The 13,863-nt window shown below is 45.3% G+C and overlaps 1 protein-coding gene across 1 annotated transcript in view; it reads right to left on the bottom strand.

Moving 5' to 3' along the window:
* Positions 1 to 13,863, bottom strand: part of MOB1A (MOB kinase activator 1A) — a 25,864-nt gene extending 12,001 nt beyond the window's left edge. Inside the window, exons 1-4 of the mRNA XM_073325108.1 lie at positions 13,553 to 13,863; positions 8,745 to 8,911; positions 7,167 to 7,260; positions 900 to 1,033 (exon numbers count right to left, since the gene is read on the bottom strand). Coding sequence (XP_073181209.1) covers positions 900 to 1,033; positions 7,167 to 7,260; positions 8,745 to 8,911; positions 13,553 to 13,863 — 706 coding nt within the window. The remainder of the gene's footprint in view (positions 1 to 899; positions 1,034 to 7,166; positions 7,261 to 8,744; positions 8,912 to 13,552) is intronic.

Genomic DNA, 13,863 nt, shown 5'->3' with positions numbered 1-13,863 from the left:
CACGTTTCCCACCATTGTTCTAGTGATTATAGGATCAGAATCTACCCCACTATCATAGCTGCAAGTTTGTCATCATGGGAAAAATGTCACAGATACCATGACTTTCCCATGCGTCTACGACCTGTCTCTGTGTCCATGACTTCAATAAACTCGCCCTGCAACAGCGACTGCTGTCGCTCCTGTCCCATGGGGCTGGGGCCCGATTTCCAGCTTTGGGCATTGCAACCTGGCACACGGGGTCACAATGCTGCTCAGGTTTGGCCCAGCTGCCCCTCCACCATGACGAGTGGGGGGCCAGGCCAAATTTGAGTTAGTGGTGTTGCGACCTGGTGCATGGTGTTGCAATGGTGCTCAGGTTTGTCCCAGCTGCTTGTGCATCACATCATGATGGACGGGCACCCAGACCAAACTTGAGCAGTGCTATGACTCCATGCACTAGGTTGCAACACCTGGAGTGGGGAGCTGGGTCCAAGCCCAAAGGACAAGAGCTACCCCTAAAGGGTGAACACAGGGCAGGCTTGATCTCCAGCAGCTGCACCCCTCCGTCCCACCTCTTCATTTGTCACAAAACCCATGACTTTTACTAAATGTACCATAACTACTCTGATTTTTTTTTTTTTAAATGCTGTGACAAATCTGCAGCTCTACCCATGGTATATATTCACACAGGAAGGATTTGGGTGACATGATTTGAAAAGAGAGAGCCTGGATTCCCAACTTCAGACTAGATGAATTTTTATACCAGTATTATCCAGTTAAAAATAGGATATAACAAGAGAAATATGCCAACAACCAGTGACTGCCACCATAGCTTCTCTCTAATGCAGCTAAGTACTTTTATAGCCCTCACCACCACAGTACTCCCCTGCCTAGTGCACGAATGTCATGATTTCACTTACCAATCTTTGAAGGAAAGAGGGTTTCATCATCCAACTGGTCCTGAACCCATGTCATCAAATAATCAATGTACTTCGGAGCTGAACATTTAATTGGTTTCTTTATATTGGTACCATCTGCCCAGTGGTATTCATACCTATGGAAAAAACCAAGGTTTCTTTAAACAAAGAAAAATAATTTTACTTTTTCAGATACTTCTTTATTAGGCACAGGCTCTCCCTGTTTTACTTGTTAAACAATGGTAGTGCAAACAAATTTTTTTTAGCTGAACCATGATTAAAAAAGGGGCTCGATCAGAACCCAACCAGGAAATTGGAATTTTGGGTTCTGGCTTAAACCAGCTTCCATGTCATTTTTATACACAATTGTGTTAGTTTCTTTTTCTTACGGTTTAGAGTCTCCACTTCCTATTGTTTCCACAAAGCGTACAACGTGGCGATTGTGCAATTGAGGAGAGCTGACCACAGCTCCCTTTAGAGCCAATTAATAATGCTGCTTGAGCTGCCATGAGGAGATGTACTAGAGAGGTCCCATTTTCCCCTTCCAAAGTTTAAGTGATCTGCCTCTGCAGCAATCCCTTGTCCTGCTTGCCCTGGAGTGAATGGTCTGGGCCAGAAGCCACTGCAACGCAATAAAGATGGTTCTCTTTCTTTATAATCTATTGGGAAGGTAAAGATTTTTAAAAAGCTGGAGTAAACTGATACACAGAGAAATGAAATAGCTTGCCCGAGAAGTCCAAGCTGGGGACAAAAGCCAGCATTCCCTATTTCCAGTTGCTATTTGAATCATTTGATATAGCATTGCCTTTAATATTTCATAATGGCTTCTTTGGGCTTGAACCCATCGTTCCTGAGTTATGGTAGAAGTATATGTAACAATGAATACTGCATTATAGTTGACGTTCTATATGCAGTAACAGAGTCAAAGACAGAGTCCCAACTTTAAATGTAACCAGGGTACTTTGTGAATATGTAGTATTTTATGATTCTGTGTGTAGAATTAACTTTAATGTCTTAAATGTGCAATGTGACACATTTGACATGGAAATCATGGGCCAGATCCTCATCTAGTGTGAACTGGCATAGCTCCACTGAAGTCAATGAAGCTACATAAATTTAATCACATTAAAGATATAGGGCCAGATCCTCATCTGGCATAAATTGAACATCCTTGAGGGGAGAAAGAGGCCAGAGAAACCCACCACAGCAGCATTTAACTTCAAATAGGGGAACTACACAAAAATGAGGAAGCTAATTAAAAGGAGCAGTTGCAAGGGGGAAATGCCTGCAAACTGCATGGAGATTCTTTAGTTTGAGCCTCTATTATGGTATTTTTAAATGTATACCTCAAATAAAAGAAAACAGTAAGAGGACCAAAAAAATACCACCATTTCTAGACAAAACTACAGACTAAAAGAAGCAATTAGAGGCCTTTTAAAAATTGGAAATTCAATCCTAGTGAGGAAAACAGAAAGGATTGGGATCTACAACATAATGAGTGGCGTTGAGATAGCAAATAAGGAAGTGTTATTTACTCTGTCACATAACACAAAAACCAAGAGTCGCCCAATGAAATGAATAGGCAGCAGATTTAACACAAACATAAGGAATTACTTCTTCACAAAACATACAGTCAGTCGGTGGAACTTGTTATGATGGGATGCCGTGAAGGCCAACAGCATAACTGGGCTCAAAAAAGGATTAGATGAGTTCATGGATGATGGGTCCATCCATGGCTATTAGCCAAGTTGGTCAGGGATGCAACCCCATGCTTCACATGTCTTTAAGCCTCCAACTGCTAGAAGCTGGGATTGGATGGACAAGGAATGGATCGCTCAAAACTGCCCTGTTCTGTTCATTCTCTGTGAAGCACCTGGCACTGGCCACTGTCAGAGACAGGATACTGGGCTAGATGGACCATTGGTCTGACTCACTGTGACCATTTTTATGTTCTTATGCTCCTGGTTTCTGACATTTTAAACTCTTAACGATACCCCAGAACAAGTTTAATTTTGTAATAAGATTAAACAAAAATCACTAAAGGGAGAGTGCTAATGAGTTTATTACAGGATTTATGCAACTTATGTTTCCTACACTCTGTGGGAGTGTACTTCAGAGTGTGAAATGAAGTGTGAAATTAGAGGCACTGAGACCCAGCTGTCCTGGCAGTCTTTCTAATGAGCCATAGTGCTTTTCATTTCAAAGCATCCACTCTGGACACAGTGGATTCTGGGATGAATAACCCATAGCATAGGAAGCTGAAAATTTTAAGGGCGTGTCCCACCTTCCAGGCCCCCTCTAATACTAGGCAAAATTCAGAGATAATGAAAAGTTACATTGGTGGGATGTATGCATTGAGAAGCTAGGAGAGGAGTGTGTAAGACTGTCTAATATAAAGCATTCTGTTGGTTGCTTTTCCTAATACACCCGTTCCGTCTGCCCATTCAGCATTTAAGTCAATGATCTCACACATCATCAATAAACTCACATTAACTCTGAATCTTGCCCGCCATTGGTGGGAGGGAAGGGAAGAAGGCAACCAGAACGACTAGTTCAGTACAGACAGCTGCCAGGATACAGGAGGGTCCAGAGGATCAAAGTCTGTATGTGAATATCCAAAAATGGTGTATACCCATAACTGCGCTGTGTGTGCCCTTAAATCGGGAAGGAAAATACTATGCATCTTTATTTCTTACATTTTTCCAAAACTTGGCAAAATGAAGAGTGAATCTTTTCTGTGGCTGAGAGATGTGCTAAATTTTAAACCAAAACCATTTGAGTTATTCCAACATGCTAAAAAAGCACATTTGAAAAATGCCTTAATTGTAGTTTTCACCAGTGTTCTCATGCTCAGCCTAGCTGACTGTCTTCCAAGTTCCCTTTTACCCCACCCCCATGCAAAAATCGTTTGGGACTGGAAAAAAGAAGAAAATTTTAGTCAAAAAGGCATTTGGGGAGGAACTGAAGGTACATGTAAAAAAATCACAATTAGAAGGCACTGTATTATGTACTATATTCCTCATTAAACGGGCATCCATCAGAACAAACAGCGAAGAGTCCTGTGGCACCTTATAGACTAACAGACGTATTGGAGCATAAGCTTTCGTGGGTGAATACCCACTTCACTGGATGTATTCACCCATGAAAGCTTATGCTCCAATACGTCTTAGTCTATATGGTGCCACAGGACTCTTTGCCACTTTTACAGATCCAGACTAACACGGCTACCCCTCTGATACTTGACACCATGAGAACAAAGAAAGCTCAGCTCAGACCAGATGCGGTAGCAAGCAGTAGCCAGCGAGCTGAGCCAGAACAAGAAGATGAGCTGACCAAACCATATAGATAGATAGATTACTGGTTGTAGGAGAAGGAAAGAAGTTATAAGTTTGGCATGTTATCCTGCAGTTACCAAGCAGAAACTGACCACAACTGTTGAATGCTAGAGATGGAAGGAAAAACAGAGTCATGAGTGTAGCTCATTAGGATTTAGCCAGTATTACAAAAACATCTATCTGGGGTCTGATTGTACAAGCTCTTTGTGCTTGGGAATCCCATAGGGTACAGTGAGAATTTGGCTCACTTGAAGGCTTGCAAGGACCTATATAATTCACAAGGGAACTGGTGCTCTATAAACATTTGAGGGAATTTTTTTTTTTAAGTCTTATTACAATATACCTAGGGCTGAATACTGAAGCCTTTATACATGCAAATATAAAGTATGACTAATTCCATTAAAGTCCAGTGGACTACTATTCAGGAAAAGCATTTGCAGGAAAATGGATGTTGTTTTGCTAAATGCTTTAGCATCATTTGTTAAAGAAGTTATTTAAAACGTTCAGGCCCTGATCCTGCAACGAAAACCATACAGCAGACCTCTATAGAATCGCTTGATTAAAGTTGAACACATAGCTAATTGTTTGAGGAATCCAGAGCCTTTGAGTGTAAGCTCATTACAGCAGGGACTGTTCCTTTATCTGTGTTTCTACAGTGTCTCACACAAGAGTCCAAATCTAGACTGGGGCCTTTGGTGCTACCACAACAGAAGTGTTTTAATTCAGATCATCAGTTACTTTGTAATGAGTGAAATTTAATAATTTTGATCCTGAAGAAAGTGACCTCTATATATTTTAAAAAAAAACGTTAAGTTAAAGCTGGCAGCTAGAGTCCCATTTTAAAAATTGTTTTCAGGGAATGTTGAGGAAACTAGTTTGAGGAATTATATGCAGTATCTATTGCTGCTAACATCCTTTTGCTGATCATGAATCATACGTCCCTCCATTGGCTTCCAGTAAGGAGAGCAAAGGCAATTCAAGCTCTGAAGACATCAGCAAGACTGTACATCTGCAAAAGTACATCTAAAACCCTGAGTCTGAGACTGATGCACAGGGTTTTGTGATCTAAGTAATTTCAAGGGACCACCCAAACCTTTATGTAGGAATTGACAGTAGGTCTCCAAGAAAGCAATCTGAGTTCTGCAGTGTTACACAGAAAACTTGGAAAAACTGCATACTTTACTCATATGAAGTTTCTCTCTCGCTAACAAACCCCAACAGTCAAACTAAAAGCAGACATCAAGTGTTCCAGTTCAAACAGGAAGTGTTGAAAGGAAAGCACACCAAATATAGAAACAGGAACTTTCTAAGCTAAAACTTTCAAGCCTAGATATTACCAGTTAACAAATAAAATAAAATCATAGGACACGGTTTTACATTGAATACTGCAGGTCAGCCAGACTCCTTTTTCACTGAGTCATAGTTGTAAACTTTCATTAGTCTTTGCTGACTATAGTGAACAAAAATCTTCTACACCTCCAGAAGAAATGCCACAATCAGAATACCTAGCTGTGGCATGTGCCACTAAGCTCCAATCTAGTCAGTGTTTGCAGTAAACTGCTGGAAGAAAAAAAACTGTAGTGAAACTTGTTTCTTTCTGCCCCGAAAGAGATGCTTTATATGTGCTACCTGCCATATTAGACACATCTGAATATGAGACAACTCTCATGTGCATTCAAACCCATTACGTACTTCTCTTTACCCCCACAAGACATCAGACCTACTGCCTGCAACACTTTGCCACAAGAGCATATCCTTTCCCACCGCAAAAGATATATGAGCCTTCCTTTGAGATGACTAGACCCTTTCCACAGAACAACTGGCACTATTAGGTTGCTCCAGTAGATAACACATCTGATCCTGTGCTGCTAAAAACCACAATGCTTTATGAGTGCATGGGAAGTTTTTGTGGACATGTGTGAAGCTACAAAACAAGAGTCCATTACCGCTGCAAGAATTCAGAATACTGTGTATACTTGGCATGGAAAACACAACCTACACCAAATTAAATAATAATAATAATAAAAAAAAATTAAAAAATGGAGCATGTTACTACAAAAGTCCCTAGTCCAAATAAAGCAAAGGGTTTTTATGAGATATTCAGCATTGGGCTCGATATATTAATGTTTGTGACAACAAAGTAAGTAGTCTATTATATTGCTGAGTTTCTCATATATGTTTTGTATTCTTCTGAAAGAAGTCTGGAGTTCCTGTGAAGGCTCTCCTTCCTGTTTTGAACCAGTATAATCATGACCATTCAGCTTCCCCTATTTCCAGCCATCCATCTCTGCCGGGTGAGGTCACTGGACAGAATTTATGACTTTTTCTACCCCCAGGTACAGAGCCTAGATGCTGTGGGTGGGTGTTAATGAAGTGAAAACAATTGTTTTTTAGTTTTCAAAATCAGCATAAGTGGTCTGAGTAAATTCTTCACACATGTGAATAATCTAAAAAAAGATTCTTGATCAATAGATTAATATGCAGTTCTGTAAGTAACTAAGGTGCTTTAAAACAAAATGTTTTCTTGAAAAAAAGTTTCACTGAATCAATATATTTGGATCATGAATATGACAGGAATCTCTGTGATCTTCAGACCAACAGAGATAATGTTGTGACCCATCCTTCACTCCTGTGTAAATATACAGTATTAAAGACACCAGATTGAACCAATGATATCTCTAAGTCCAACAACCTCCCTCTGACAGCACCAGTACCCAACAGCTCACAAGAACGCAAAGTTCCCCAAAATGCACCTTGTCAATTTTGCAGTGCTGTATGTGGGGGGATAGGAAATATTCACAGGGGCATGACAATGAGGCAATAAAACACCAAATGATTATCTGTTCTTTTTCCATTAATGTTGCATGTTTTTTTTATATTTGTGACCTACCCCTGTTTATATATTACGACTGGTCTACTGCAGTGAGTTTCCTACCTTGGTCCAGCAGACATCACTGGACAGCTTGCTTCTGTGCAGAATTCTGTGATGGTCCCATATAACATATTGATCTGATTGAAGAAATCCACAGCTGTAAAGATAACACATCAACTTTAAGTGTACATGGAATTTAAAGACTTATGTTGATGTTATCTTCTCTGGTGGATTATCTGGTCAGATGGAAATACCATCATCACTAGTGTGAACACAACACATCAGTTTCAGAGAAAAGTGGTTTTCATTCTGTATTGCATCACACTGCCAGTAACAACCTTTTCAGAGTGAAGATTTCTATTCTCTAGCCATTTTGATCTGACCTTTTTTTTTTTAATTGGAACACCATAGTCCTATTTCACTAAAATATTTAAGTCTAGTGAGCAATTTCCCTTGGTTGAATTCAATCTTTTGGGAAAGCCATGTAGTGGCTGCCAAGCTCAAAACCTTAGAGTGCTGAAAACCAATGTCTTAACATCTGAAAATAGACTCCCCAGCTTGCAAACAATACGGGGAGTCAGCATTAATCTGTAAGTGTAGTGGTAAAATATCACATGCTAAAATCATGCCGAAATGACTTTCAAAGTCTTTAGTTTGAAGACCAGTGCAAACATTTTCAGGATCAGTAATCTTTTTCTAACCACTAGTCCTAAAGGAGTGCTCAGAAAAAAAAAATCCCAATCCTTGCACTGATTATTACTCCACTAGTAAAACACGGGTATTACAATGTGCTCCTTACAATTTAAGGCAGACACTTTCAGACTAAAGATAGCCTGTATATAATTTTCTTGTTTAGTTTGAGAACAGCCACTTAAAATTTCTTAGAATATATTAGTATAGATTAGTCTATACCTGGAAACCCTTTTAAAAAGGGGAAGTCTAGTTTAAATTGTTTCATTGTAGTCCAGCTTGGAATTGACACTCGTGTTGCCAGTGAATTAGTCAAGATAGGAGTTTTAGTGTAGTTGAACAACAAGATTACTTAAACTGCTATTAAATAAAAATTAATCCACATTTATTAATAGTTTTAAATTATCAAAATTGATCCAGTGTTCATATTATGTACAAAAGATACTATGCTTATATGGTACATGTCTTGGAAAATATGGAGTGTGTCTACAAGCTTCCATCACACACATTCCTGCCTGACAGAATGTCATCTGAGCATAAACCAAGAGTTAAACGGTGAGAATGTGACACGTGTTCTAGGCACCACTAACGTTCTTTTTGAAGCCTGTGACAGTTACTGTTTGCTTAATAATCCAATATAATAAAACAAAAAGCAAAAATAAAATGAACAGAGAAATATTGGTTTGGAAATATCCCTCTCCCCTCAAAAGAATTAGGCTCAGATTCTTCAGGTATGTAAGTGTTGCTGCACACAGCCTCACAACGCCTAACCAATTTAGGAGCCTAAATCACATTTTCAGAAGGGATTTAGGCACTTAGGAGCCAAAATCCCACTGACAGTCGATAAATCTAAAAATGAAGTATCCAGTCAATATTTGTAAGTGTGAAAAGATGCTTTAAAATACACAGTTTTCTCAAGTATGCAGCCAGTTATTTTTTCTAAGGACTTACTGTTAACTGCAATCCATTCATTGAGGTCCTCTCCTTCTGGCAACATAACTGCTTGTCTAAGATTACCACTTCCCAAGGTTGCTTCTGCATGTTTCAAGAGCTCGTACTGATGGGAGCCTTCAGGAATATTCTTCTTGGGTTTGAATGTTTTAGAGGACCGACTGCCACTGATAGAACAGATACGGATTTTCAATTATGTTGTCAATAGTAGTTCTACATTTCAAAGTGGAACTTTTAATTCCAAAGACTATATATTCTCATATTTTATTAAACATCTAACGGAACATTTATCTGTGTACTATACTAGCCTTGCTGAATTCTCCTTGCTCCTGGCAAGTGACATTATGTTTTTCATTATCACCTTTCTGGTAAAAGAGCAGGGTGAGCAGATTTTGTGCCTGGGCTGGTAAATTTTCATGACAAGACCATACCATACAACCACATGACATGAATTACTGTAAGAAACACTGAACAGAATGTGGTTGATATTTAACCAATTAGATTTCATTTCAAGTTTGGGGCCTGACCATGAAATGCTTATGAATGTAGTCCTTAGACATGAAAATACTTCAGTGAGAATAATCATGTGAGTGAGGATTATAGGATGCTGCCCCATGCAATTATTTACATCAGTCAACTCATTGGCAATGCGTTTAAAGTATGATTGAATATTTTGCATGACAATTTTTAAAAAAACTTTTATAGTACCTTTCAGCCAAGGAGTTCACAGTCTGTTACCAACAATTTAATCTCACAACACCCTGTGAGGCAGGTAAATATTCCCATTTTACAAATAGGGAAACTGAGGAATAGATAGGTTAATGCATGTCCAAGGTCATATATCAAATCACTGGTCAAAGTTGGAATTAGAACCTAAGAGTCCTGGCTACCTAGGTTCCCCTGACCCATTTTAGCCAGTCCTTCTCTAATAGTAACTGTTTCATGTAATACAATGTTCATTAGCACGACAGATTTGCTGATGGAGAGATAAACCCAAATAATTATAGAAAATAGTTATCTACAGAACCACACCACATTGAGTATATGCAAAAAATACAAGTGTCGTTACAGACCATACTGCAAAAAAACAATAATCATACAGGAATCCTTTACCTAGGATCAAAGGCTATAGTGATCACCCTAACTCCCAGCATAGTTACCTCTCCTTTCCAGCCCGTTTTTAAACAATTATGAACATCACCTTCAAAAGCCCAGCATGCTGTTCAGCAGAAATGGCCCTAATTCATTGTTAAAAATCTATATTTTCCTGGACATACCTATGATGATCCAGACTACCAGTCAATTACACGTTTGGGCTGGATACCGGGAGCTTTTCTCATGTTGAATAGTACTTATGAGAACAGTCCCATTGAAATCAATGAATCTATTTGTGCACATTAGTCCACCCAAGTAAGAGCTGCTGAATCAGACCCTTTGTGAGCAGAAAGGACACAAAGAAAAACATATATTATATAAATTTTATAAATTATAAAACCAGGTTCTTCTGACAAATAGCGCCTATCCCACTGGAGTCCAGATCCTGAGCGGGGCCTCAAAGGTGCCATTACAATACAAACAACAAGTAGCAGTAATAATAATAATACATGGCAATTTAGGGGGCCATGTACACAAATAGCCAGAAAAATCAGGTTATCAGAATGTAAAGTGGTGAATCCAGATATCCTTAAACAGCAATAGCCACTTGCCTTTGTTGACCATGAACAGGGGGCTAATTCTTCTCTTGCTTACACCCGTGATTTACACCAGTGCAAGTGACAGGAGAATCAGGCCCAAAGTTTTGCTGTTAACCCTATGATGGAAATAAACACACTAGTTTGGTGCAAAAGCTTTGGTACTACCAGCAATACACTGGCAAATCAAGCTCGTTTGGCTCATATGCGTGTCCTACTAACTGCCTGGTACAGCCTGAGTCAACGGCGAAATGCTAACGGTGCAGATTCTGGACTCAGTGGAGTTCACCCTGCACATGACAGAGGCCTCTGCCTTGAGCACATCAAGCTTTCAAACCATGCCAGTGTAACCCACACACTGTGTGGTGTGTGTCCCATCTAGTGGCATTGAGACCACTTAGAGAGAGAGAGAGATGAATGAGTTTGTTCTACAGCCTTAGCGAACAGCCAGTTGGCTTTTAGCTCATGCGGTAGAGGCTCATGCACTAAGCTCCAGAGGTCCCGGGTTTGATTCCATCCACCCACCCACCCACCCACGACTGGGGTCTGCGGCGTTACACCAGCATCTCCCCTAGAGCAGCAGGGTCAAACCTGAATGATAGAGGACATCTACCCGGTGCCAAAGGTCACAGCCCTGTTCCCTGCACCCGGGGCTTCAGGCTGGATTCTGCAATCCTCCTCTCAACCCTCCCTGCTCACACATGGCACCTGCCCTACATGCAGGGTCTGCAACCCCCCCCCCCCCCCCGGTCACGGATTCCTTCCCCACCAGGCCGAGAGCCACCAACCCCCTTTCCCCCACTCCATGCCGCTTCCCATGCCAAGGGCCACCCAGCCCACAGGCCACCGATACCTTCCCCCCCAACCTCTTCACAGGTCCCACCCCCACCGAACGAGCATCCCCCCTACCCCATGGGCTACAGATCCTGCCCCCCGATCACCCCCAACTCTCCTCCCTCCCCCCACCAACCTCTTCACAGGCCCCCCCCCGATCCTCCCCCTCCTACCCCACAGGCTACAGATCTCCGATCACCCCCAATTCTCCTCCCCGCTCCCCAACCTCTTGACGGGTCCCCCCCATCCTCCCCCACAGGCTACAGATCTCTGATCATCCCCAGTTCTCCTCCCCCCTTCCCAAACCACTTCACAGGTCCCACCCCCGCCTAGCGAGCATCCCCTCCTACCCCACGGACTACAGATCCCACCCCCCCAATCACCCCCAATTCTCCTCCCCCCCCGATTCCCCCCTTCTATTCCATGGGCTACAGACCTCACCCCCTGCAATCACCCCCAATTCTCTCCCCCCCAACCTCTTCACAGGTCCCCCCCCCGATCTTCCCCCTCCTACCCCACGGGCTACAGATCTCCGATCACCCCCAATTCTCCTCCCCCCTCCCCAACCTCTTCATGGGTCCCACCCCCTGATCCTCTCCCTCCTACCCCACAGGCTACAGATTTCCAATCACCCCCAACTCTCCTCGCTCCCCTCCCCAACCTCTTCACGGGTCCCACCCCCGCCTAGCGAGCATCCCCTCCTATCCCACGGAGTACAGATCCCGCCCCCCTGATAACCCCCAATTCTCTCCCCCCCGATTTCCCCCTCCTACCCCACGGACTTACAGATCCCGCCCTCCTGATCACCCCCAACTCTCCTCCCTCCCCCCGCCAACCTCTTCACAGGTCTCCCTCCCGATCCTCCCCCTCCTCCCCCACAGGCTACAGATCTCCGATCACCCCCAATTCTCCTCCCCGCTCCCCAACCTCTTGACGGGTCCCCCCCACATCCTCCCCCACAGGCTACAGATCTCTGATCATCCCCAGTTCTCCCCCCCCCCTTCCCAAACCACTTCACAGGTCCCACCCCCGCCTAGCGAGCATCCCCCCTACCCCACAGACTACAGATCCCACCCTCCTGATCACCCCCAATTCTCTCCCCCCCCCCGATTCCCCTCTCCTATTCCACGGGCTACAGATCCCACCCCCCCGATCACCCCCAATTCTCTCCCCCCCAACCTCTTCACAGGTCCCCCCCCGATCTTCCCCCTCCTACCCCACGGGCTACAGATCCCGCCCCCCGATCACCCCCAATTCTCTCCCCCCCAACCTCTTCACAGGTCTGCTCCGATCCCCCCCCACCCCACGGGCTACAGATCCCGCCCCCCCGGCCACCCCCAATTCTCCTCCCCGCTCCCCAACCTCTTCACAGGTCCCACCCCCGCCTAGCGAGCATCCCCTCCTACCCCACGGAGTACAGATCCCGCCCCCCCGATCACCCCCAATTCTCTCCCCCCCGATTTGCCCCTCCTACCCCACGGAGTACAGATCCCGCCCCCCCGACCACCCCCAATTCTCTCCCCCCCCCGAATCCCCCCTCCTACCCCACGGGCTACAGATCCCGCCCCCCCGACCACCCCCAATTCTCCTCCCCGCTCCCCAACCTCTTCACAGGTCCCACCCCCGCCTAGCGAGCATCCCCTCCTATCCCACGGACTACAGATCCCACCCTCCTGATCACCCCCAATTCTCTCCCCCCCCCGATTCCCCTCTCCTATTCCACGGGCTACAGATCCCACCCCCCCGATCACCCCCAATTCTCTCCCCCCCAACCTCTTCACAGGTCCCCCCCCGATCTTCCCCCTCCTACCCCACGGGCTACAGATCCCGCCCCCCGATCACCCCCAATTCTCTCCCCCCCAACCTCTTCACAGGTCTGCCCCGATCCCCCCCCACCCCACGGGCTACAGATCCCGCCCCCCCGGCCACCCCCAATTCTCTCCCCCCCAACCTCTTCACAGGTCCCCCCCCCGATCTTCTCCCTCCTACCCCACGGGCTACAGATCCCGCCCCCCGATCACCCCCAATTCTCTCCCCCCCCCGAATCCCCCCTCCTACCCCACGGACTTACAGATCCCGCCCCCCCGACCACCCCCAATTCTCTCCCCCCCCCGAATCCCCCCTCCTACCCCACGGGCTACAGATCCCGCCCCCCCGACCACCCCCAACTCTCCTCCCCGCTCCCCAACCTCTTCACGGCCCCACCCCCGCCGCCTAGCGAGCAGACCCCCGCCCCGGGGCAGGCTCCCCCCCCCTCGCCCCGGGAGCCCCCCGGCCACTCACAAGAGGAAGCTCATCTTCAGGCTGCGGAAGGGGGAGGGGGGTCCCGGCGGGGGGAGGGGAGGCGCCGCTGGCTGCGTCCGGCCCTGAGCTGCGCAGCGAGAGCGAGCCGCCAACTGCCTCCCCGCCGCGAGCGCCGGGCCGGGCGCAGGATCTCGCGAGAGGAGCGCGCGCCCCCGCCCCGGGCAAGGAAAAGGGCGGGGCGGAGAGGAGGGGTTGGCTGGCGGAGGGAGCGGGTGGGGAGGGGAAGCAGGATGGAGGACAAGGTGAAGGGGGGAGGGGGCGTGAGCGGTACAGCCCCCGCCCCCACCCAT

The sequence above is a fragment of the Lepidochelys kempii genome, chromosome 26 (genome assembly GCF_965140265.1).
Source record: "Lepidochelys kempii isolate rLepKem1 chromosome 26, rLepKem1.hap2, whole genome shotgun sequence".
Classification (NCBI taxonomy): Eukaryota; Metazoa; Chordata; order Testudines; family Cheloniidae; genus Lepidochelys; species Lepidochelys kempii.
Note: the sequence above shows the minus strand (reverse complement) of the source record. Positions and strands in the feature narration are given on the sequence as shown.